Source organism: Opisthorchis viverrini (assembly GCF_000715545.1).
Source record: "Opisthorchis viverrini unplaced genomic scaffold opera_v5_82, whole genome shotgun sequence".
Lineage (NCBI taxonomy): Eukaryota > Metazoa > Platyhelminthes > Trematoda > Opisthorchiida > Opisthorchiidae > Opisthorchis > Opisthorchis viverrini.
The window spans coordinates 746,168-771,009 of NW_008751738.1; the positions used below are offsets into that span (position 1 = coordinate 746,168).

The 24,842-nt window shown below is 44.6% G+C and overlaps 2 protein-coding genes across 2 annotated transcripts in view; one reads left to right on the plus strand and one right to left on the minus strand.

Annotated features, from left to right (window-relative positions):
• The window catches only part of T265_04768 (hypothetical protein), a gene marked incomplete at both ends in the record, with an annotated part of 64,066 nt that overhangs the window by 15,733 nt on the left and 23,491 nt on the right, over nt 1–24,842 (minus strand). The window contains 5 exons of the mRNA XM_009169593.1: nt 788–1,238; nt 2,635–2,768; nt 5,764–5,822; nt 7,168–7,361; nt 16,572–17,002. Of these exons, the coding sequence (XP_009167857.1) occupies nt 788–1,238; nt 2,635–2,768; nt 5,764–5,822; nt 7,168–7,361; nt 16,572–17,002 (1,269 nt within the window). The remainder of the gene's footprint in view (nt 1–787; nt 1,239–2,634; nt 2,769–5,763; nt 5,823–7,167; nt 7,362–16,571; nt 17,003–24,842) is intronic.
• On the plus strand, nt 16,219–17,596 carry T265_04769 (hypothetical protein; the record flags this gene model as incomplete). The annotated part of the gene is made up of 3 exons (XM_009169594.1): nt 16,219–16,257; nt 16,363–16,515; nt 17,405–17,596. 3 exons carry the CDS (start codon nt 16,219–16,221, stop codon nt 17,594–17,596), a joined length of 384 nt encoding a protein of 127 aa, XP_009167858.1.

Consider the following 24,842-nt stretch of genomic DNA (forward strand, 5'->3'; position numbering starts at 1 on the left):
TGCCACAATACTTCAGGAAAGTGTTCTTCTGAAACAACTTTTACTCAAGTAGACCGATGACCATTGGGCTGATCGCTTGACCGTCTTTATACAATGTCTAGTGAATTAACCGACCTCATCCGTTGTTCCCTTTAGAGCACCTCGTCAATAATCAGGCCTGTATTTCAGAACAACTAATCGACCGCGGGAGCTTCTGTAAGGCTTAATAGAGGCATTTGGCTTGCGACCTTCCCATAGTAATCAGACATGAAGTGTCAAGGTAATGCAGAATCTGACTGGTACTCTAACTGGAAGGTCCTCAAGTAACCAATCTATAACTCATTTGCATATCACACCAGCATGAACGGGAGACCCAAACGGACCTCAAAGAGACTTCAAGTATGAAGTGAAGGAAAAAAGGCTGGTCGAAATCCAAAGTCTGTGCCTGCCTGACAGTCCTCAGACATCGGTAGTAGGATGTCAGTGAATTGTGGGTAATTTTATCATACTACTTACAGTTGACCAAATTAAATTTATGCGATCATCCGCCTGATTAGTGACATCCTGATATTTGAAAATACGAGCACACAATAAATACTACCGAATCTTGCAAACAACTGGCTGAGTAAACCCACAGAAAACACAAATAAATCATTCTAGACAGTTGCCACAGTTAAGATGCAGATTGTTGAGTGGAACTAACAACAGCGTTGACGGATATAAAGGAACACAATCCTTTCTTCACTACAAGCAGTGCAAAAAGTGAGTGGATAATACAATGGTATCAAATCAGCGTACAATCACTTACATCAAGGAATGGGCTACTGCCTGATAGCCCAGTTAGTTTGCGTGGGCGGAGTTGAGGAGTTTGTGCGGTGTACATGGTTGCGAGCTGGTTAGATCCAGGTAATCCAGCCGCGGTCGGAGGAGCGAACGGAGCTGGCGAAGAGGGGATCGCATTATTCCAATAAAATGCGGGGACTGATGCAGGAACTTGCGTACCGGGGAACAAAGGCTGCATTGGATGAGGTTGTTGTGGAGACGGACCTGGAGAATACGGGTAGGGGACCATCGAATACGGTCCGTAAGGAGCTGGGTTGAAGCCCGCCGGACTGAACATGACTTGAGCTTGGTTGGGATTTGGGAAATAGCCTTGTGGGGTCACCAAACTAGCGGGTATTGGGGTACCGGGAGCATAGGCACTTGGAGGACCGGGATAGTATATATTCAAATAGCCACCCATCATGTTGGCGTCAGAGCTAATGAGTAATCAGTGGGGAGTAATGCGAAACACAATTATTACTTGAATAGAGCTCTGTTAGTAATCCAGAAAGAAAAGCAACTTTATTAGAAATATAAGTTTGTTCACTCTGGAGATGTCGCCTAATGGAGAACATATAAAACACTTTATTTCCGCGCAGGACCTGAAAGTTTTTCTACCCATGGGCTGCGGCTTTCTCGTATTTTATGAGGATAGACGGGAACGTACGATAATCACAACGGCCATCGTTCTGGTACTGTTGTTAATTTAAAACTCAAGTAACTCAGGAAGAATGATACAAGTTGCCCACAGTTTACATAAGTTACCCAGGCAAGCATTAATAAAGCGGACCAGAATGCGACGAAGAGGATGCATCATCTAAGACCACTAAAGCACCCGCATGTTTTCCATCACAGAAGATGACAGTGATCTTCACTCAGAAATACGGATCTACAAGCCGTTGGCAGCATATGCAACCTGTGCTCGAAGACGATTGGATCAATACATGCTCCGCCCTACCGTTTGTAACATACTGATTTCATTTTGACCAATATGTTTACACTGCGCGAGAAGAATTCAACAAAACTCAACCTCACACCACGGCCAGCACATAGATAAAGACCAGGATGAGCATCTCTAAACAGGGCCTATCCAAAACTGCCTTGTCACGGCGAACATGGTCAGTCGGACAACACAACCAACGTTGAGCCGCGGAGAGCCAACGTAGATTGGCATGGTGTGGTGATATCATATTGTGTTAGGCGACAAGCCGAATAAGCAACCCATCGGGCAATGAACCATTAGTTCACTTCAAAATGGGTCCGGACATGGATGGCCGTTGCAGCTTTTGAACCAGTAAGATGCATTTCCTTCAACTCTTCTCTAAATGATGGTATCAGTGGACGACACTCTGTAGAGCAGTATAATTTTGTTAAATTTTTCGGCCTGTGAACGTCTGTGGCCCGTGTGAGGGTTCAAGCCACATATATTGCAACATAGTACTTTGAGTCGAGCGCAGAAGAAACATATAAACCATACGGAGTACAACCGCGTATCTTTCGATTTTGCTGTGTTGTGTTTAAATGATGAGCTCGTGGTACGAGTAGAAGAGTTGTCAGTACATATCCATCACCAATAACATAAAATACTAAGTGCCTAGAGGACATGGGTAAAAGTTAAACGATCCACACGTCAGGTAAACTGGGTGAGCAATAATTTTCGCCGTTGGTGGCGTCTGCCAAAATGGGGTTTCCATTGTCTCACCGAAAGCACCCGCCCGCTCGAGAACAGCTGACCTGAAGCAATGACATCACCTGGAGAAAAACCCAAAGCGATGTCCAACACCCAGTAAAATTAGGAGAAAGCATTTGTAGTGATTAACCAGACTAACTTACTGAGGCCACCGAATAGGGTCCTGCTTGATCGAATTATACAGTGTTTTCAAATCTTCCCGAGAGAAACAGTCTCCACAATGCACTTGGGCCAGGTTGTTGATGAAATCTTGGCAGGACATTTTTCGTGTGATTGCCTGGTAGAGGAAGAAGGATGGTTAGAGCAAGATGAGCCGGAATTTTCACTTTGCATACATAGTGAGCAAGCGAATCCGAGCCAAGACAGAGAAACGAGTTTGCAAGAATGGAAGCATTTCCGGATAGTATCAGTCAACTGCCGTATCAGTGCTGCGTTAAAAATATGTCTCTAATGCTGATTCGTGAAGTCAGATCAAGGGAGTTTGGTTCGTCCACTGCAAACCATAGAATGAGCAGTGGTTCCTTAAACAAATCCGGTAGGATGATGGTTGGGACTATAACTTCATTTGCCCATGAGTTTACCGAAATACGACGGTTAGTTTGATGTAATGGGATCACCGATTGCACACTTCAGGCATTTAAGATAGTGACGGGATGAATAAACAGAAATATGGAAGACTTCCGGAACGTCAAGTGAACTTGGACGTTTCAGTGTTGGAGAAAATAGCAGGCCCTGGAAGAAAAGTACACGCTTGAATAAAACATCGGAATCGCTCGCGCTCTTAGTTGGCATGGGACCTAGAGGACACTAAAAAGTATGTTGTACTTCAATGGGGAAGATCATTTAGAGTTCTTTGTTGGCAGAGATCCAATATCGCCATCAACAGCACATCAGTACTCGAAACTGATGCTTCACTGCCAAAAAGCCATGGTTCATTTGACCGTGGAAAAACAAAAGGGGATGAAGAAGGAAACTACAGGTAACGAAATATCTGCACTTCCGGACACTCATTCAGACAATCGGGATAGAAGATGACAACAAGGATGCCATCGACATTGATCAGCAGCCACAACCTGCGGCACCTCAAACCATATGAGGTAGTTCAAACGGACCCCTTCCTAGAGATTCGGTCGGACTGACAATGCGCATACGTTTCTTAATCGCCAAAGATTGACCACCTATCTGATCAAGCAACTAGTAAGGCAGATGCTATGTTTCATTAGGATGATGCAATCCACCGTTCCACAGATGCTATGAACACATTACCAGAGACAGTCCCAGTCATGACGTACTTGTGAGAAAATTCATCCAAGTAGTGAATCTTGGTTGAACGTTTGAACACAAACCTCCACTTCATGTAATAATTAAGGGAAATAATCTTCCTCTACCTAAATTACAACTTTTTGGGGTCCTGATTTTGCACACGCTTAGGGTGTGACTGTGTACGAGGGCATGCAGGTAAACGGACTGTAGATAGATAGTGGATAGTCGTTCAGCTGTAACACCCTATCGGTGCCTATCTGCCATGCCACCCGAAGGAAGCACGAGGACAGGTATACTGCCATGTTGCCCAAGCTTAGAAAGGGTGAGTCGAGAGGCAGAAGCCGGGTTCGAACCACGGATTTTTCGGCTAGTAACTTCGCGCTCTAACCAGTGAACCAACTCGCACCCCAACGGACGGCATTCCTCATGAATCTGGGCACCTGTCAAAGCAAGCAGGAACCCTACAAGTTTGCAAGCGAATAGGGAGAGAAAAAAAGCCTCAGAATGAAAGTTTAGACGGCGGTAAAATTAGATGAAGGAATAACAGCTGTTTAGTAGCAATCGAGTACTAAAACTGACGCTATTGGTACTAAATACTCCGCACAGCCTAGCTAAACCAAAAGTTAAAAACTTGCGATTGTCGCTCAAAACAGGTAAATTAAACAACGGATTTTCTAAACTTAGAAAAAGTTGAGGGAGGGGTGGTTGAGTTGCACTGACACATGGCAAACAAACAAACAAACAATTAAGTACCATGCATCAAAGTGCACCGGTTCCAGCTGACAAAGTTTTGTTTACCGGAATCACGGAAAGCAGAGCGGGGAGAGCCAGAATGTGAAGTAGACAGCTTGCACCAGTTTAGTGCCACTCATAAACTGTCGGTCCGAAATTCTGAGATCTTACTTTTATTGAATGGGAATAACAAACTGCTATTTGTTGAAAGAAAGGTGCAAAAGGATTATGACTGTGAAGATACCTAAGGTGATGTCAATAAAAACGCGGCGAAAGTTGCCGGTCATGGACTCCACACATCGTTGGCAAATCCTCAACTGATCGGCTTTGCATAGTTTCAACTGCACATCTCAGCAAACAGACCTCTGCGGAACCTAACTGTATGACTCCACCACCTTAACCAATGGGATCTGATCAGTGATCTGTAGTGGGTAAGACGCTTGTCCAGAAATCCAACCGAAGTACCCCACCATTACTGATTAGAAGTGTCCGTTGGGCTAACGCAATAATTCGCATGCACTACTATCGCTTGTCTTGTGCTCACTGGCCACGATTCTAACCAGTAAGAAAGGGTCGGATGTATTGCAGGGTTGTGTAACTAGCCTTATAGAGACGACCGTGGTTTCTCGGTGCTGCAAAACTCGTCGTCGGATTGCTTACCGAAACCAGTGTTGTCGACAGATCAGATAAACCTGATGAGTACATCGAATGGAAATCGGGAAAGATGGATTGGTCCACTGCACTGAATCCACTTGGCAATCTTTTGTTCTCGCAGTCACTAATCCAGACTGTTAGTCTACCAGGTCATCATCCACATAAAAGTCTGAATGACAGAACCCGGCCATGCCAAAATCGACTTGTGTCTCAGAGCATGAGACGGGACCTAATGGTGACTCAGCGGACACGGGTACATAATGTTGGTATAGGACACTGGTTGCCACTCTCCCACAATCAAACTGAGTGTGAAACCACCGTCAGCTTATTTGAAGGGTTTATGCTTCTTCGCTCAATCGACAGCAAACCGTTCGACTTCCTCCCGTAGCGCAGGGCAAATGACTCAACCGTATCGAGGATGAGTAATGCGGTAGGATTGTGTGAGTGTGCGGATAAGAGTGGCGCTGAGTTTAGAAGGCAATCTGGAAATCGGTGAGTCGCGTGAACAGATATGTTGGATATGTTGGATAGTGGGTCCGATAGAAAACTATAACTGCTGTTTCATAAACGAAAAGAAGCTCTTGATTAGTGTATTCGCGTAGGACAGGTGATGTAGCACTTACCGGATTGTGCAAATCGGTGTTCAATAGCATTAGTGCACAAACCAAAGTATGACAAACATCTGAAAACGAAATGGGAAACGTATATGTAAAGGGTGAACCATATGAACTGTGGATTCTGGAAACTCGTATGGTAATCTGGAGAAACCAGCTGATTAGGTTGACAGAAATAACCAGTCATGAACCCAGTGATTCAAGATACGGATACAACGTAGTTGATTTGAGATAACTAGGGTTTTCTTTTTTAAACGATGCCACTAACCCTCGTTTCCACAGAGACACACGCAGCTCCAGAATATTTGACCAGAAAAATTCTACGGAGGTAGCCAAATACGTGTATGCGCTAATTTGGCCAATTAGTCAAAATGAAGTCGTTTTATAGGAGCAGTTGGGAAGAGAGAAATGCTGCTCTGACCAATCATGGTCCGAGGCTGATAAAATCGTTTCGGGTGCATGAACCATGCACCATTCTACCATTGCGCCAAAATGTTCATTTTACTTGCGATTGAGAGCAGGAAAACCAGTTGCTGCTTTTAGACCTTTTGATCATGCGGAACGCTGATAAGTCCATTTCAGGACACGTCTAACGTATACCAGTGGACTGAAAATTACATGAGTTTCGAGATTCTATTTGGCAGAAAACAAACGGTTTTTCATCCATACCTTGATACACACCATAAGTATGGGACATTCGGAAACCCAAAGGACTACAGTCTAGTCACTTGGCAGAAGATTTTTACCAAAAAAGGCCAGCCTGAAAAGCATGAAACAGTCACAGTGATCAGAAAAACAATCATTCTTCGCCTCACAAACTGGGAACAACGCAGAGCAGGATACAGCGTTTCTCAAAGCCAGACAAGCGTTACGCCCCAGAAAGACATGTGTGGCCTAGAAATCAAAGTTATTCTTGCTTGTAGAGGTAACCTTGAACAACGAAACCAAAGTGACCTTCTTCTTGGACGAATTTTAACACCGGAATATGTTTACAGAAACGAACTACGAGTAGCCTTTCATGAGTTGCAAGAATACCGTACGGGCAGTTTTTTATTGAAAATGAGTTGACCATACCTTACTCAGATGTGCTACAGGAACTACGGTGTTGTTTCTATATCTTTTACTACGTCTCACGCGTAAGTCATTAGCATGTGAAATGAAAGAAAAAAGGGGAAAAAATACGGCACAAATCACTTTACATGGCAGTATCCTTTGTGGCAATGGTTCTAGAGACAAACCAATCCGCACTAGTTCCAGATGGGGACTGACAAGGTGTTTAGAGCAGAGAACCACCGACTAAAGGACATGTGCCTCTAACAGTTTCCTCTACTGAATACAGAAGAGAATGTTTCAGAAACCACAAAAAACAAGCAATTTACAAACTAAAGCTCGCCGACGGAGACCGGGACTCACCTTCGGATTGATAAGCCTCCGGATTGCATGAAAGATAGCGTCGAGAGAAGTGAAAAAGTATACGTTCACGCTCTTGAGTTTCACCGGTCAAAGAGAATGTGTTTAGAAACGATCGAAGAGCTGCGTCCAGACGTTGGTTTGTAAAATCGAAAAAGCTCGCGAACTCTTCACCGACGAGTTGACTGAAGTCATTACTATAAGGAAAACGAATACACACAAACGCTGAATAATAGGACGAAATCACGGAAGTTTACTGTACGATACACTGTTCAACAACTGAAGATCAAGTGGTAGAATTTAAGAATACGATTTAATTTACTGTCCGGTATCACTTATTCGACGTCAACTTAGATGAACAGTGAAAGGTTGAACTGTAAGAGCAATCCGAATGAGAGAGTAAAAACAAGTAGGCAGCAGTGAAACATATGGCAATAAGTCTTCTGACAACGACCGCTGGCAGAAACCTGAGAAAAATTCGCACTAGAGGAGTGGACTTCGTAGAGTATACCATCACCCGACGCTCGGGGCACGTGAACACATCATTTAAAGAAACAATCTACACATCGTTTCAGAAAGATTCGGTGAACAATCCGTGGAACTATTCCTGTGTGACGTTCCACTTTTCACCCAAAAAGGAGTTGGCCGCGACAGTAGTCATTCCATACAAAACAGGCACATCCATTGGGATGTCCCAGACCGGAAAAGGAAGGCTGCAAAATACAGATTCAACATGAAGGCAATCCTCCCCCTTAACCAATCTATCGTACTTCAGACAGACACCCAGCACTAATCAAGTCGGTTAGTCATAAGAAATCCCATAGATTGGTTCCCTGATTGCTTGTAAACCCGAACGACCTGGTAACTTACTCACTTGGTCTACGAAGCTTTCTGGTAACTTACTCACTTGGTCTGACGAAGCTTTTGTGTGAAAAGCGAAACGTTGCCAAGCAATAAATCCAAAGATTGTTTACCTGAAGTGATGACTAGCCAAGCGGTCCCCAACATTTTCCAACGGAATTATCAATATACAGGTGACATGGAGAGGAAATCACCATAGCAAGCCATGGTGGGACCCACTCTGCAAAGGTCAGCTAGGAAGTGGTGGAACAACTAGGTAGCCGCTGTAACGGTTCTACTATGGATGAATCAGTTTCAAACTCCTCAAATACCTCCGAAACCCGCACATTTAGTTGATGAGTAGAAAAACTAACGGTATCTAGTCAGTTAATAAGCTCAGGGATAGGCGGAATAAGCAGAAAAACCTGGTTGGGGTATGAAGCCCAACTTTGTGACCTGAGATGTATGTGAAGCAAAAGATCTAGTTTTCGGGGTCGCGAAAACTGAGGGCCAGACCCCCAGCACACTATATAATGATTTCGGGAATTGGAATGTCTCGCGGAGATATTCTCTCATATTCTGAGTTTTCTGATGACGCTATGGGGGGTAGTTGCATATGAAAGTGAACAGCCCAGAACAGCACTAACGTAAAGCTTAAGCTTGACGAAAATTCTGGGACTGCGCCTACCCGATGAAACAAAGAAAGGATAAACTGGCCATAAGCCGTAGGGAAGATCTCAGCAACCTTGTGAATAGCGTTCTGTCAAGCAACAGTATTTTACTACGCTCCACCAGAATTGATGGCAACATCAGTCCTAAACACTGGAGCTTCACTGACTTGCAGCCGGTTGGTTTTGCAACTGATGGTTCTGCGTGGTCTGCAATAACGAAGGAGCAAATTGGAGCTGCTAACAAAGCTTTTGGCCCAATGGTCATCACTGTCATCTTCAGCTATAAACCACCTGAATGTTACACTGCGGTTACAACTGCCAAAGCTCCGTTGGCCTGTGATCTGTAAAGATAGGGGTGGGCAGCTGAGCACTGGAAGCAGTAGCTGACACCTGGATCCAAGACTAACAGAGGACTTTCGATTGGGGAGGTCGAGAGAAGCAACGGCGTGGATGCAAGCGTGCCACTGAGAGGGACCGGGCAATGTTCGCCGTGTGTGTACCGCCCATCGAAGGAGACGATAATGATCAGCGCAGCCAAGTCACTGCTCGACCTCCCCTGGCTCGTTTCCACCCTGAGCCTGTGCGAAAAGTTATGGCTGACCAAGCATGTTCTCAAGTGTACTCATTCCCTCCCAGCGAACGACCAATATAAACGAGATTATCTGTCTGAGTTACACAAGACTTAAGCCACAGAAGATGTGAATAGGTGAAGTAACCTGCAGCTTGTGCATGCAGGACAATATTTTATTACGCATTCTTTAGGTCAAAACTGGAGATGATTCACCGCAGCATCTCAACAGAACTTGTGAAAAGTTGAGGAAGTTTCGTATAGATGACCGACCAAAACTGCCAGCTTGATGTGATGGCCAGGGTTTGATAAGGTTACCACCATGCGTCAATTTTCCATACTACGAGTGGTCGTAAGAAAAAACGGTTTGGGGGTAAAGTAACACCGTCCTCGGTGATAGTGGTCTTACGTTAGTAGGGTTCTACCTCTAGCAGGGAAGCAGCAATGTTGTTTTCCACGAAAAATGATGGGTTACAGAAAATCAGCCCCAAAATCAGCAAATTTCAACCGCCCAACGGTTGGCCCTGACCACCGGCAAATGGGCCAATAGAATAGTCAAAATTTACGAAGAGCTCGAGGTGGCCTCAAACCCATTTCCTATATGCAGCAGCACCATCAGTGAGAGACCACTGCTTCTGAACCGTCAAACTCCTTGGTCTTCCCAGCAGCCAAGCAGGTAAGTCTGTTGAGTCTCCGGATGCAGGTAGGGTCCCTCAAGTAGCCCATACTACCAGCTGTTTATAGGACCAGACTTCAGTCAAATACTCAAGCTGGAATAAGTCAGACAAACCTGCTTCTTCGATCTGAGGAATTGGGTGAAATCATTCGCTTTGCAGCCATCCCACCAACCCTTTCTTTCACTCGTAACTATTCCCATTCTCCGGATCTTTCCGCAGCTGATCGCCTATCTACTATTGCGTTTCTAAACCACTCTTCATTCTCATTGTTCTGTCATCTAGCAGATGCTGCTCGGTAAGATATGGTGGAAAAGTGTCAAACCGAACACCCCGAAACAAACAAGGTATCATAAAATTGCATTTTACTTCGCCACACAAAGTGACTGACCTAAGCAACGATGCAAAAGCAAAGTCATGTACTATTCTTGGTGCGAACTTGGCGATGTGCCCCACAAAATTCGTAGGGTATAAAAATGGAAATCAGACGAGCGGAACCTTAAATGTTAACCTTGGCATCCAGTGTGCCCAAGTTCAGTGGCAGCGTGGAAAACAGAGAAGACGGGAACACGAGTTTTCTGTCAAAGTGTACTGATCTGGAGCTGGTACATTCTAAATTCACCACACAGCCTCTCAGACACAATGCGGTTTGGGAGAAAGTACACGCAGTGCGCTGTGACAAACAGCTGACCACGTATCTATCCGGGATAAGAAAATGTTACTGCAGAAATACCACAATTCGCGCCAGCTGCTAGTGCGAATAGTGTCCAAAATCTGTCTCAGAAACGAGGTTGGCTTTGGTGAAACAAAGAATTTTATGATATCTCACCGAAGTATCTCGCTGAACTGATCGATTGGGATAGAAATTTTAGTAGACGGAGGGACAAACTGTATCCTGCTACCGATTCTGATGATTTAGAGTTCGCATCAAAGGGAAAAGCACTGGACTCAAGCTTCGCTCACCAGGTTAATTGTGCCAAGGCAGGAGAAGGATTGTTCAAACAAGAGTGATGTGAATTCTATAAATCACACCACCGCCTACAAGTAATAAAGAAACTGTCTAGCAGGTTCAGGACATCTGTAGAGCTACCTGACTGCAAGTTCACAACAGGCGGGTCAATAGATTGACACAGCCAGGGAAGTTACCGGGTCGTCGTTAGGGCCAACTACATCGTTTAAGTGTGAGCATGTCTGCCTGTTCAGACGTGATAATTCAGCTGCTATCGGACCCCTACGTAGTTTGTAGATCACACTGGGTAACGGCAAACGTGGGTGCGTTATTCATAGTTGCCCTTCCTGTTCGAATACTTATTAACGGTGCCTCTGCGACTCGACAATATCTCAGACCTCGGGTTCTTCATGAGTGTGAAAGAAACGTAAAAGCTGAGCTGGAAGTTCGATATGGCTTGAGGGCTAGGAATTGAAATTCAAACAGAAAAATCCATGCCTCACGCCCAATGGCTTTTCGACTGCTGCTGCTGTGCAGACCTCAGGCACCCGACGTTGTTATTCCTTGCAACTCAAGCTGCATAATATCTACTCAGAGAAATGGCAGAAAGCTGTGCACAAAATGTATTTAACTTGGATTTCGGGTACAGCTGTTTGGGGCATCAAAGCTAAACGCAGGAAGAAACATGTTCTGATACTACACACCACGTCGCTGGAGGAAACGCAGTAGATATACGTGATAAGCCGAGTAACGAGCACACTGTCAAACTCCACATGGGATCTCAAGAGAAATCAATATTACATTGGCGCAATATAGCCATCCAGAGGTGCACAGCATGAGAAAAATGACGGGTGTCTAACACGAAGTTTTGTATCCAGCGGTATAACGCGAATATCAAGCCACGACAATGACGACGGCACTCAGTTCTAAGAGCGGGCGAATAACTAAAGAACTGTGGTTCCAATTCGGAAAAAAATACGGACAAACGAAAAACGGATCCACGCGCGGAGGCCAACGGCTGATAAATCCAGAGTCCTTGGTATTCCAAGCCTTGAAAGATTTTACGAGTAAATAGAGGATCTGCCGATAAACACTGAGTGAAAACAACATTATGCTTTAATTCCGGCTAATTCGTATGCGGTACAGAACTGTCCTGCTGACCTCATGAATCGCGAAACAGTGTCTTGGGTTTGCTCCTTTCTTCCAAAGTTTTCCCACTATCGGAATTTGTCGAAAAGTCCTTGCGCGACCTGTCGTTCATGTTTCAAACAAACGACAACTGTCATGGAAACTGGAGTCATTCCCATACGATACTGCTGTTCTGCTCAGCGGTTAGGACGCCAGCTTACGGACCGGAAGGTCTGTGGTTCGGACCCCACTACAGCACCTCCACTAATGCTATTTAGGCTTGGGCAACTTGGCAGTACCTGAGCTCCCAAGCCTCCTTGCGGTTGCTGTTCAGCATCAAATGCTGTAAGAAGGGTTGATTGCAGAGGCGACAACCGATCTGCGCCTCTGAACAGGTCCAAAGATCTAGTGTATGTGCCGTAATGTGTCTAACATAGCGTCCGCCTGAAAATCAAAAATGGTTCGTCAAATCCCCCCCGTCACGGGAGAAACCGACTGCCTGACCAGATTATTAGTTTGAAGCCCCACTGAGATGGAAAATACGACTTTAATCAGGAATTGAGTCGAATGGAAGCCTTGCTTACTGAGTGCCATAAAATGTTTGAACACCACCTTTCTACCTCGATTGTTCCATGTGGATGCCCTAGGTTCGTAGCAATCGCTCTGGAGATATCTGTCTTTTTGACAGGCTTCTATCTCAAGCCAAAAAATCGGGAAAGGAGACTTCTTTCCATCATGAATGATCTGATTAGCAGAGAACTGCTGTACACTCATGTTTTGGTAGCGGCGTTTCGCAAAAGGTAACGGGTGAAAATCGATTTGATTTCAGTTATGTGCAAGTGAACAAAAAGTCGAAACCTTATCACAAGCTTCATCCAATCGGTGGCTGTAGTAAGTGAGGAAGGTGCAAAAGCCGTCATTGAACGTCAATAGTGATTAAATCAGCAAACTCGGGACTCGTTGTGCGAGACAATCTGAAGAGCAGGACTAATAAAAGCGCTTCATCAGTGTGTTTAGTGATAGCGTCGAATCCATTTAGAACAATACAACGACGAGCATTCCACCATATCGGCTGGAACGAAAGAACAATAGAGTGACACTCTGTCCTGATGAGGCTTAAATACGAGTCTAAGTGACACTTCTGGCGAGAGTAGACACGATTAGTGCTAAGGGTGTTCATCTAACATCAACAAATGGCATAGCAAATAAGTGATACGTCAGTTCCGGGACAATATACCACGGGCTGCTCCTAGGTCATACACTCGAACCGAGCCCATGAGTCCAACACAGCAAATGATATCGGAAATCCAAAAACACTTGTGCTAAGTGCTGTCGCACGCTGTGAGCACCAAATGGAGTCCAGATACAGTGAACCAACAGGCCCACCTGGTACCCGATGCACAGAAACTCAGGTGGCTGGAATCAGCTTTCAGGCTTGCCTGCTGCCACCTGGCGCCTACCGTGGAAAAAAGGTGATTCCATCAGTGGTTTGAACGAAGTCGTATGTGAAACCTGCCGAATATTTTGTGGCCTAGTCTAAACCGGAAGAAAAAGGATAACGGAGTGAAAAACAGATAGCCACAAAATTATCTTAATTAGCGCCTGGTTAAGTTTCATTTTCGTCCCAATGGTTGAAAAGCTGAATCACCGAGTACGTGGAGAATAAACTGATAGCTCTTACCACTAGCAACCTAAAACGAACGCAGGCACACAACTAAAACTGGGGTCCATTAGGGAGAGATACATGGTCGTTTAACCCGCGTCAGGTAACTGGAAAACATAACTGTCTCGGTCTGAAGTTTCTTTCAGGCATTTGAATGCTTGGACCAGCAGTGACAAGACCGGTACAGATATTCAGACGACGCCAGACATCACAACACGCATGCAATTGAAAGAAAACACCGACCACGTCCCAGCAACGTTTTCCAAATTCCACAATTTCAAAAGGCGAAAAAAGAAATCAGTGAAAGTGTGCGTTAACTAAGGGACAGGGTTCTTCTACTACAAGAGTCGAACACATTTGAACAACATCAAGGAAAAAAGAACAAAGAAAGCTAAGACTGGCTGTAGATAGGAGCGTCCAAAAACAAATAAAAATGGCTAGTGGAACCACATAACGTTCGGGGAAAAGTGACACGAATAAGCACTGGGCAATGGGCGGACAGTGAATTCTCGCGCAAGATAATGTCACCCCATTTAGTGGCTTTGAGAGACAAAAAAAGGTAAAATTTCCGGGTGGAGGCTTTAGAGGTGCGTACATTATTGCGGATTTTATGACTACTTAGCAAGCCTGTTCTGGTCTGCGAAATGTAGCTGTACAGCCACAAATTTGGACACAAAAACATGAAAACTTTCGAAAATAAGGAACTATTTTTGTCGGAAAACCTAAGCCAAAGTGATTGATTTTCGTCCATTCAAATTATATCGATGACCGGCCAATCACGAAAATTAAGGAACTGATCGAGAGAAAAGTTTGCTGGATTTATCGCTTGGCAGAGTATTTTTTGGCATTGTAGCCTCATCACGTTAGTGAGTAAGTTACTATGTCGAAATACTTACTAGGGTAGGTAACCATTATTCAAGGAAGAGAAACGAGTATAAACGTGAGCTACCGTAATGTATCCAATTTCGTTCCCTGTTAATCAGACTGAACCACACCATATCCTAGAAAGCGAAGTTTATTGCAGCTAACGTAAGGGGAACCAAGAGGCCCACGCATAGTGTGTTTTCGGCGACGCGGGCCACCCCATCACATCAAACAAGAGTAAGCATATCGGTCCTTGGTGAGGTATTGTAGTGGCTACTCAGCGAGAGGATAGGCAGAAAGGAAGTGATTAGTAAGAAATGGAGCAACTGGTTTACACCACCACCGAAAGTACACGCAAAGGGGAATAATTTTCCCAAGCGTTTGAGTACACATGGATTGTTAATGCTCTGCAAGTAAAGACAGCCAAATAAATCAGTGTTTCTGAGAGCAAGCCAATAAATTATAGAAGGATACGCCACAACGCCCACACAAACGAGTTAGACAATGGCTTGGTTCGGAAAATCTCATATGAAATTAAGAGGACATAATGTAAGGTTGCCTAAAATAGTGTAATTAATGACTTCAAAGCACGTTATCGTGCCGTCCAATGATTCGGCTAAAGCGGCCTGCGAAAATGCCGAAACCGGTTGTCCACCAGAACGACAATACGAGTATTTATTCATGATGGTCTAACTGAGTGAGTTGTCCCCCAGACGGAACTCAAGGTTTTATTATTGGCATTGTCACCTAGTAGTGGTCATTTTTATTGTGCAGTGAATGGAACAAAAGTGCATTCCGACGGTCTATGCATCCCATCATTACCTTCAATTATCTACAATCACGTCGGATTAAGCACCGCAGTGTTCCACCGGAAGTTTCGGCCCCATCAAACAGTAGTCATTATTCAACATGGTCAAAATCATATTGTGTACCCAGTTTATTCGGGGAAATTCATGTGCCTCAATAATCTGCTGCTGGTTTCTACTTCGATGGAAAATGAATATCAATCAGAGGATGATCCTGGTTAGGATGGTTCAAGAACAAATACTATTGGATATGACTTCACATAACACCCGCATTCGAATCTGCTTTCTGCAAAATAGTTGCGTTACGGTAAAAAAAATTGGTGGAGTGGTAATTATTTCGCGGATTATATCATGCCCGGGCCACCTAGATAGACCGCTATTGTACACAAATACATGGTATCCCCGTACATTCTTCCTTTCTACGTAAACTTCCCAATGACAGTGATCTCAGCTCAGTGGCTACGAATGAGCGTATGTTGTCGTTAGACAACACTCAATCGCTCTATCGTTCCATCAAGTTTATTTAAAGTAATTCACAATCATAAGAAGGTGAGTTGAGCGTGATATTTTTACCTGCGGTTTCGTTGGAATCGAACGCACAGTCAGCTGCCAGGATTCTAGAATGGGCTCCATCTGAGCGCCTGCCCGTAGAGTTGCGAAATGAATTTTGATAGTTTTCGCGGTAAGAGTGGGTAATGTGCCGTTAAGCAAGAAAACTAATTTGTGGTTCGCACCATAAATGAAGCCGAAAAAATCGAGGTTCGACCGCGGTCATTAAGTTACGTCCTAATGGTGTTATGGCAACAACCCCCGGATAGCGTTCACAGGGTGAGGCCCGCAGTACAGGAAGTGTAGTGGGGATTGACCAACGAAACTGAGATAACAGCAGACATGGCCTTGGTTAGGTCGACTCGACTTCCTGGCTTTGAGGTAAGAAGTGGCTCGTCTTTAGCGGATACGGCCCGGGATCGAAATTGGTGTAGTTCTTGTTGCTCCACTTGCTATCACTTCTTAATTCATACTTCTTTTTTCTAGCCTTTTAACGCAATGAATCTTCTGCGGGCCGAAAGACACGCGAAGTGGACACGTACGGGAGATAGAAAGGAAGTAGTGCGTGACTGTCGATCATTTAACATTGAGGCTAAAGCGAGGAAAAAAATCACCAAACAAGAGCCCCTTAGCAGACATGTCAGTCAACCAAAAACGAAATGGACAGTATGGGGTCGAACAAAAATATGACATACCGCTTCCCTAAGTGCTTCGCCACATCGGTAACACGAAAACCATCGAGATTAAACAAGCGCTTCGCCAACCGGGACGCTGCTCCCCTATCCGCAGCTTTCGGGGGTTGGTGGTAAATCGACTCAGCGATAGATTCGTTGTCGGACTCAGAATCAGACAGTCGCACAAACATGTCATGTAACCTATTTGAATCTTGGTCCAAATCGGAGGTGTAAGCAAATCCGTTAGAAGCACAAGATCGTGGAGGGGTCGCGGATTCTGGCGAGTTGGTGAGTCGACGTCGGTAGTTTAGAGTTTTCGGTGACAGCCGAATAGCTTCGGGATATACGGCCGCTACCTCATCTTCGTCCTCCTCTTCCGTCCCATTGAGCTCACTAAAACCTGATTGGGTTCCATTGAGCAGCTGATTACTTGGATCTGTGGCATTAGTAACCTGAGGGAGGGTAAATAAAATAACTGGATGAAGGCCATGTGAATTTGAATTCAATTTGAATTCAAGCAGAACACAGTTTTGACGGAAAATCGGGGACTGAGTAGTAGTTTTTTTTCATGAGAGGGAAATCGGATGCTTGATTCCGTAAACAGATGTTCCCATATTGTGTGCACATATTCACCGAGCAGGGACGAGGCGTCCAAACTCACACTAAGAACCGCACCCTGGTTCGATTCCACGTCAGATTCAGTGCAGACAAAACTGCATAAATCTAATTTTTCACAAAAGCCTACACAACCGATAAGTCCTAGTATCAACAACAAATTACTCAGAATAGTAAGAGAGTACCGACAGGGTCCGACAAGACCCTGTATCAAATAACTCCAGCCCAGATGAAGAAAGGTGGCAAGATGTCTCAGGTGGTTAGAGCGCGGATTTACTAACCGGAAGGTTCGCGGTTTGAACCCGACCTATGCCCCTCAACTTTTCCTGTCTGGGCTTGGGCAACCTGGCGGTATACCAGCACTCGTGCTTCCCTCGGGTAGCATGGCAGCTAGGCACCGAAAGGGCGTCACAGATGAACAGTTTTTTTAAGCAGTTTTAAATGAAGAAAGACAAAAAAGAACGAACTGCACGTCGAGTAACTGTCCCATGCGAAGACAAGCAGAATTTTCTAGCAAAAGGTATATGAGGGCTCCACTTCAGTGAAGACAATTACAGGATCAACACTGGGTGTTCCCCGAAAAAGAGATTTGTTGGCGCAAAACACACAACAAGTCAAAAAAGGATCCTTTCGAAAGACACCCATGTGATGAGCTTTTCTTACACACGTGCAGTGCGGTGAAAGATACAGACAGAAATCGATTAAGTCGAATAAAGTTACAACTGCACACATACGAAGAAAGTATATGTGACAACGGGTACTATCTAGATAATTTTGCGATTTCACATGGGTGGAGATCACGCCCTTTGAGTCATTCACAGCCGATTTGCGTAGCCTCCCATTTCTAAAACAGACGTAACCTTTCAATTAATGAAAGCAAAGGAAATTCACTGCACGTAATAACGAACAAACTAGATCAGTGATTTCAAAAAGCCAGTGATTCGGCGTGTGCGTTCGCGTCTGTCCAACGTGTTTACGGACGTGTACCTCGACGACATCCAGCCATCAGTTGACTGAACCACAGTAACTAGACATGACCAACACCGGTCAACTTGACTGTCCGGCAAATCGTGATTTCGCGTGTCTGGCAAGAGGAAGGTGGCCGCCATGGGATTGCGCCAGATGCAGTGTCAGGCTTGGCGAACTTGGAATAGACGTGGTCACGTGCAGCTGTACGTATAGCTGGGTGCGTGCATTGCAGACAAGGAGTACGACGAAACTGAAGAGTTATTGTAGACAAAACTACTGTTAATGGTACGAAGCAAGCCTTGGTCGATGCGGTCTCAAGTACCCGTCCAATTCGCCAAACAAGGACATCGTTAAATTTTTTGGCAGTTGACAGCAAGGTCAGTGTTCTAGTTGAGCTTTGGAAGCTTTGAAATTGATATGGTGTTGAGCGAAATACACCATCCATTATGGAAAATCATCGGCCAGAAGGAGAATGGTTACGGCAAGTTAGCAAATGGCAACAACCAGACTGGCAACGAACATTTTGGTGGATGGTCGGATACCCAATCAGAGGGCAAGTGTGACACCAAACACTCTGAGTCCAATCCGAATCACGTAAATAACGATCGTATGGGGGAACTGTCTTGCTCTTTCAACCCGAGTTACTTGTGCAGGCACTCACAGTCAGCTCAAGTAAAGGGGGACTTCTGACTACGTGGAAAAACAAGTCGCGCACCATAGGGTGTGCATTCCACGGTCCCCTCCGAGATAGGTACTGCTCAGAGCCCCAGGCATCCGAACTCTAACTTGGACCATGGAATCAAAATGACCAAGTAAGAAGCAATCAATCAACCTATGGAGTTCAAAGAAGAATGGGGATTTCAGCAGCGCAGAGTACGCGGACGGCACTATGCTACTAGTATAGCTTCGAAACCGATATTCAGTAGTTCATGTTTGTGAATTCCCATCCCGGACGAAAATATTGGTTACATCTAGTTTTACACGTGGCACTTAACAGCTAAAAATATAGAGTTTCTGAGCACATCATGAGGAGCCAACGTAATTCCCCTACCCCAGTAAGTGTCGAGGCTGTTGGCCTAAAAACCGAGATTCTCTCTTCACTGACATTAACACAGCTAACGCAAGTCTGTAGTGTTTGAAGATCACGACTCTGGATGACAATCATTCACACAAGACTGTGAGTAAAGTCGAAACAATTGGTAGATGAAGTACAAACAAGACCATGTTGACTAATTAACGGGTCCAACTATAAGATGCGGATCACGGGCAAAAACAACTCAATACCCTTCGACACCCTTCCTTCTTTTCCATTTAGAGTATTCAAATGTTGAATTCTTGTCAACCACTTCAGGTGCCAACCAACCAATGACCAAACCTGTTGTAACAAACATAGAATCCAGAAAAATAGTGGAGTGGGTGTGAAACTACTACAAACGAGGGGTCACACTCCACAAGAGCACTGCTCTTGAGTATAGTGGTCTAGGTGTATGGTGATTGATTCGGTGGTGCTGGTTATGGTCACCATTCGGCCATGTGGTGCTAGTGGAAACAATAATTTATCCGAGTCGATTGGAGGATGTTACACATATACGCGTGTTAGACATGGGGAAAAATAACGGCACACAGGGAAACCAAGAGGTGTGACGACTTGGAATTTGGCTCGGTTGAAAACGTTAGCGTACGACTTCCCAGTCATTCTCCCTAGAAATAGCATCCAGCAGTCCATGTCATTTAACAACCTGTGATCAATGTGATTACTTTTCATGGCGCGAAATCAGTCAGTTATATTTGTTGATCTGCCCTGCAGATCCATGAGCTCTGTCGAAGAAAAACACAACTGTATGCAAGGAAGGACGATTCTAGTCTTGATTTGTTTGTTAAACCTGCATTCGCAAGGTTACGTTTCATGTTAGACACCGGGGGAAGCTCAGAGGTCGGATTCAGAGGTGTGTGATATTTTAGATTCTTCATGGTCTTCTATAGGCTGAACAACATTCTGCTAACGTCAAATGTTGCTCAAAAACATGTGCAGGTAAAGTTGAACCTCAGATTAGTGTACAGTGAAAAGTCGCCAAAGTCTCCAAAATATTCCTCCAAGATTTGTGTTGTGCGGTCAAATCAAACCTAGTTTTCTTGATTTGGTGCTATTGGTAGTGAGACGAATCACGTGTTTGCAGGTTATAAACATAAATACCAATCGATGAGATCACTGAACAACAGAACACTGGGATGTGTTCAGGTTCAGGCAGGAAACTGGAAAACAGCCAATAAAAATGACCGCACCGCACCGTCTCCTTGTTTGGCAAGAAATACACGGTGTCTCAAAGCAGTTTGTGCCTGCGTGAACAGCCGTTCCGCATGTCAAGTGTCAGGTTTCCGAAAGATCTGACGTGAAAGTTGCGGTTTTCCAAATTACCTAGCCACCGTCTAAATAGAAGAACTCAAGACGTCTACGGCTGTAAATTCCATCCTTTATCCGACCACAAACAATTTATTTTGGGATGTTAGTTTCAAGTGGCTAAGCCATCAGAATTGGTGTTGAATCAGAATGCATTCAAATTACTCAGCTCTTCAAACAGTTTCGGTCTGTCCACGGTTCCAGATGATTTGTGCAGGCAAAGTCGGACAAAAACCCGAAAACGTCGACTATCCAGGTTCTACGGTCTAATGATAAAGAGGACAACACCATAAACCGATACGCATCAACCTAGCGTAAGACGACACATTTGGTGTCAACAGCGAGTAAGGACCGCATCGATAGTCACTGGCCCCAGGGGGTCGACATCCCTTAAGTTCATACCGTTGCCTTGCGGGTGTGCTTCTTCAAAGGGACCGCTCGGAAACCCCAAAGCTAACCTCTACCAAATCAGACAAACGGGATGCAATCTACCGACACAGAAATCACGGCTATCAGTAAGTCCCGTTGTCTGACACCTAATTGATAGGAGAGCAGTGGGATGCATACAAACTGGCCAACAATAATTTTCTGTATTCTGCTCTAGAAATTCATAAGATAATCCTCTCTACCCAACCACGCATTCATCCGACTATCAAATTTGTTCCTCCGGTGAATTCCACAACCAAGGAGGGAAATTTCTAACAATGCCGAAGCTAAATGTCAACCAAATGACAACCAAATACTCAGTTTTTCAAGGTTGTAGTTCATACTGTTCGGTTGTTAAGGCAACTCGGTAGGCAAGCCGTACCGGCCTAAACAATGGACTGCTAAAATCGATTAACATTGTCTCTCTGTGAGTAAGCTTCAAGACTTCAATACAGTAGTCCTAATTAATCAATTGTCCAGTGCTAATAAGCGCACTTACTATAGGCGAGTTCCTACTAGATGGTAGCCAAGCAAGCTGGGTTCGATACTGCACCAAGCGAGACTGCTGAATCTGCTTTTATCAACCGTATAACAGTTACTTCCAGACTATGTGACGCGTGACTCGGTGTTGCGTTCCAAACATACAGAAGAAACCTGGAACACAAGCAGATGTTCATTACTGTTCACGGTTCCTGAAGAATGAATCCTATCACTGGCTGAACCGGCCACCGAAACAGCGCACATGAAAGATGTGGAGATTTTGGCTATGGGTGAGTTTCCAGATTGGTGGGTTGGAACTAAACGACGATTAGCCACGAGGTCGAAACTCTGTCAGGGCGAACAGAAAGGTTAATAGGGAAGTTCTACTCCGAATGCAATAACACAATAAACTACTTATGTCAAGTAACAACTTCTGTCGAAGTGTTACCTTGTACTCTCCTTCCCTTGTTCACCAGTGGACACCACGCGTCTGGGTACAAAATCACTCATGGGGACCATGCTAGAACAGGTACACAGACTGTAACCATACTCCAACCGGCTCTCAGATCGTTTTGGTGGATCGCGCAAACGTTATGTTGAACTGACTCAATTGTCACAATTACTGTATATATAAGTCAATCTCTTGAGTTCAACTACAAGAAGGATTCGTTAAGGTCTCTCCACAGCCTAGTAGACCGCAGTTTATTGTGCAAATGGTGGCAAAAGCCACTTTACCCAACAGAGAAGGGGCCGGGAGTGTAGCGCATAATTCGTTCATAGAACTGTCCAGCCCTCTTAGAGTTTCAATTATTGGCGATTCACATACCTTTTACTCAGTCCTTTCCGTGTTCATTCCGACTACAATGTTACTATGAGATATGCAGCAAAAGTTTTCACTAAAGAGAAAGACAGATGACGATGTGTGTCAATGGCGAATGTTCAATTTCTCACACTTCCCTTGGGCTTAACACCGGGTTTACTAAGAAAGCTGTGCGATCAAAGGGCACGATTTCGGTGTGCCGTGTATGTGATCGAAGAGGCCTAAAACTGGAGGCCTGACCGAAATTGTGATATTCGCTGAAACAGCAACAACAAACCTTTATCGAGAAATCACCCTATCAGACAATCCGCATGTGTGTCAGTTCGTAGGAGACTCTGAAGCTGCATTCGAGAACAGCCGGACTACCGAAGGAAATTCATAGTGCGAAGAAAAGACTACATAAGTGAATGCTAGCCTACCGAAACAAGCTTTAATCTGGTAGTACCTGAGCAGTTTGTACACAGAAAACGAGTGACAGAGCATACCGCAATGCGACAACATATCACCAGTGCTCGAACATGGGGATAACAAGAAAGACGGTATAGAGTCATACTCGTTTTCGGAAGCGGACGGATCTATCAACCGAAAATAATTAAAGCACAGCAGCAATTACGCGCTGCTAGGAGCAGACGGTAACTGATTTTCCTGCACAGAAAGCTATGACAAGAGTTCTGCATACAATAAGAACAAAATTTTGCTGTGGGCAGGGATAAGAACAATTAAGAGAATAAACTAACGCACAAATTGAAGTAGGTCGTGTCCGACAATAATAAATAATAGTCGTTCTGCTGTATTGCCATTTCGGTGTCTAGTTGCCGTACCACCCGAAGTAAGCACGAGGGCCGAGATGATGCTAGGCTGCCCAAGCTTAGACAGGAGCAGTTGGGATGCAGAGGTTGCGTTCGAACCACGGACCTTCCAGTCTGTAGTTTTGCACCTTAAGCACCGAGCCCCTTCGAGCTCGCCCCAACAAGTTTTAGCGATACAGTAACAACAATTCGTCTTGGGCAACAAAGGAGCGGAAAATCATGAAGAACAAAACGGGGTATATTGGAATGGAAGTCCCACAATTTCAGTATCACACAGCTTAGAATGAAACGATTAGTCTTGCTGGTAGTTCACTGCATCTCACCAGGCGATATTCAAACAGTACGGTAAACTGGCTACCATCAAAGCCATTCCATCACAATCAGAAGCGAGGATATTTAATATGAACCCTTCACAACCTACTCACACATTCAACACGTGAGCTAGTTTAAGGACGCAGTATTTCAATTTTGGCTACATACAGATCAAAGACAAAACGTATGAGCCAAGTTAGATATGGGGTTCCTGGTAGGTATTCTTTGTTAGGTTTTCCCACCTTAGCTCCCTCTAAATTGTTTAGTGTAGTATGCGTTTGCCTCAAGCCTACTTCACATGAAATACAAAGGTACAATCAATTATTTGTCGACTTTGACGTTACGAACTGGGTACGTTTGTCTTTGAAAGTGTGTAAGCCGCTGCAAAGCCCAGGACACAGTTGAACAATATTCGGTAGCACACAGTTCGGAGCACAATTACAGATTCGGCGAAGTGAACCGTAGGACCGTCACTGAGGTTGTCTCTATCCTTCCTGGGTCTCTGGTAAACGAGACCCCAGTATGAAGGAGGACAGTCAGATGACAAAAGACGGGCGTCTTCTGTGGCTCCGATAGATCCCACAGTTGCTTTGGGTACCAGCCATACCAACTTCACTTGCAGCTTACCATGTCTAACACGATTGGTTGTCTTTGGATTGTACGTAATTTGAAGCTTACCATGTCTAACACGATTGGTTGTCTCTGGATTGCACGTAATCCACTTAGAGCTTATGTTGCGTTGCCTCTTGATTCAGTTGAATTTCGTTGGCTGGTTGAAAACCTCCCTTTCGGTAGCTCTGCACCTTTGTTTAGGTTGGCTCATTTGCAATTAATGGGCGTAGCGTTTCGGAAAAATAACCCAAATAATAGACAGTGTCCGCAGACAGACATCAAGTAAATTGGAAAGTCCAGTCACTCAGGTTTTTTAAAAGGGTCTTCATTTAGTCGAACCAGACAGAATACTTCTGCTCACCTATGTTGAGCCAAGTACCGAAACTCTGAAGTAAAGCATAGTTCGAACTCTAAATATTTGCTTGCTTCAAGCTGAGCAACCCGCTCGTATGGTGCTACTTTGCGTGTGGCTGAGAGAGTGGTCCAACGGAAGCTATGTAAACACTATCAAAGAGTCACATAGTGACGTCAAAATCCAACGGAATAATGCGCTCCTGGCGTGTTTTTAGCATATTGTGTGAAAGCCAAGTTGCCCTTTTCGGTGAACACTTCAAGCCAACATAAAAAAATGAAGGCGGAATTTCACACATAAATCATTTCGCAGTACAACTTAAATAAATTTAAAGGAGAAAATCCCGAGATAAATTTCAAGCATTCATACTGGGATGGTGAGGGTAGGAAATAATATTTGGAAATTAAGAGATGGTTGAATCAATTTCTGGTGATGTAGACGAGTTGATAATGTGAACAATGTGAGTACCCTAAGGCGACTCACCGCATCTTTAGAAAAG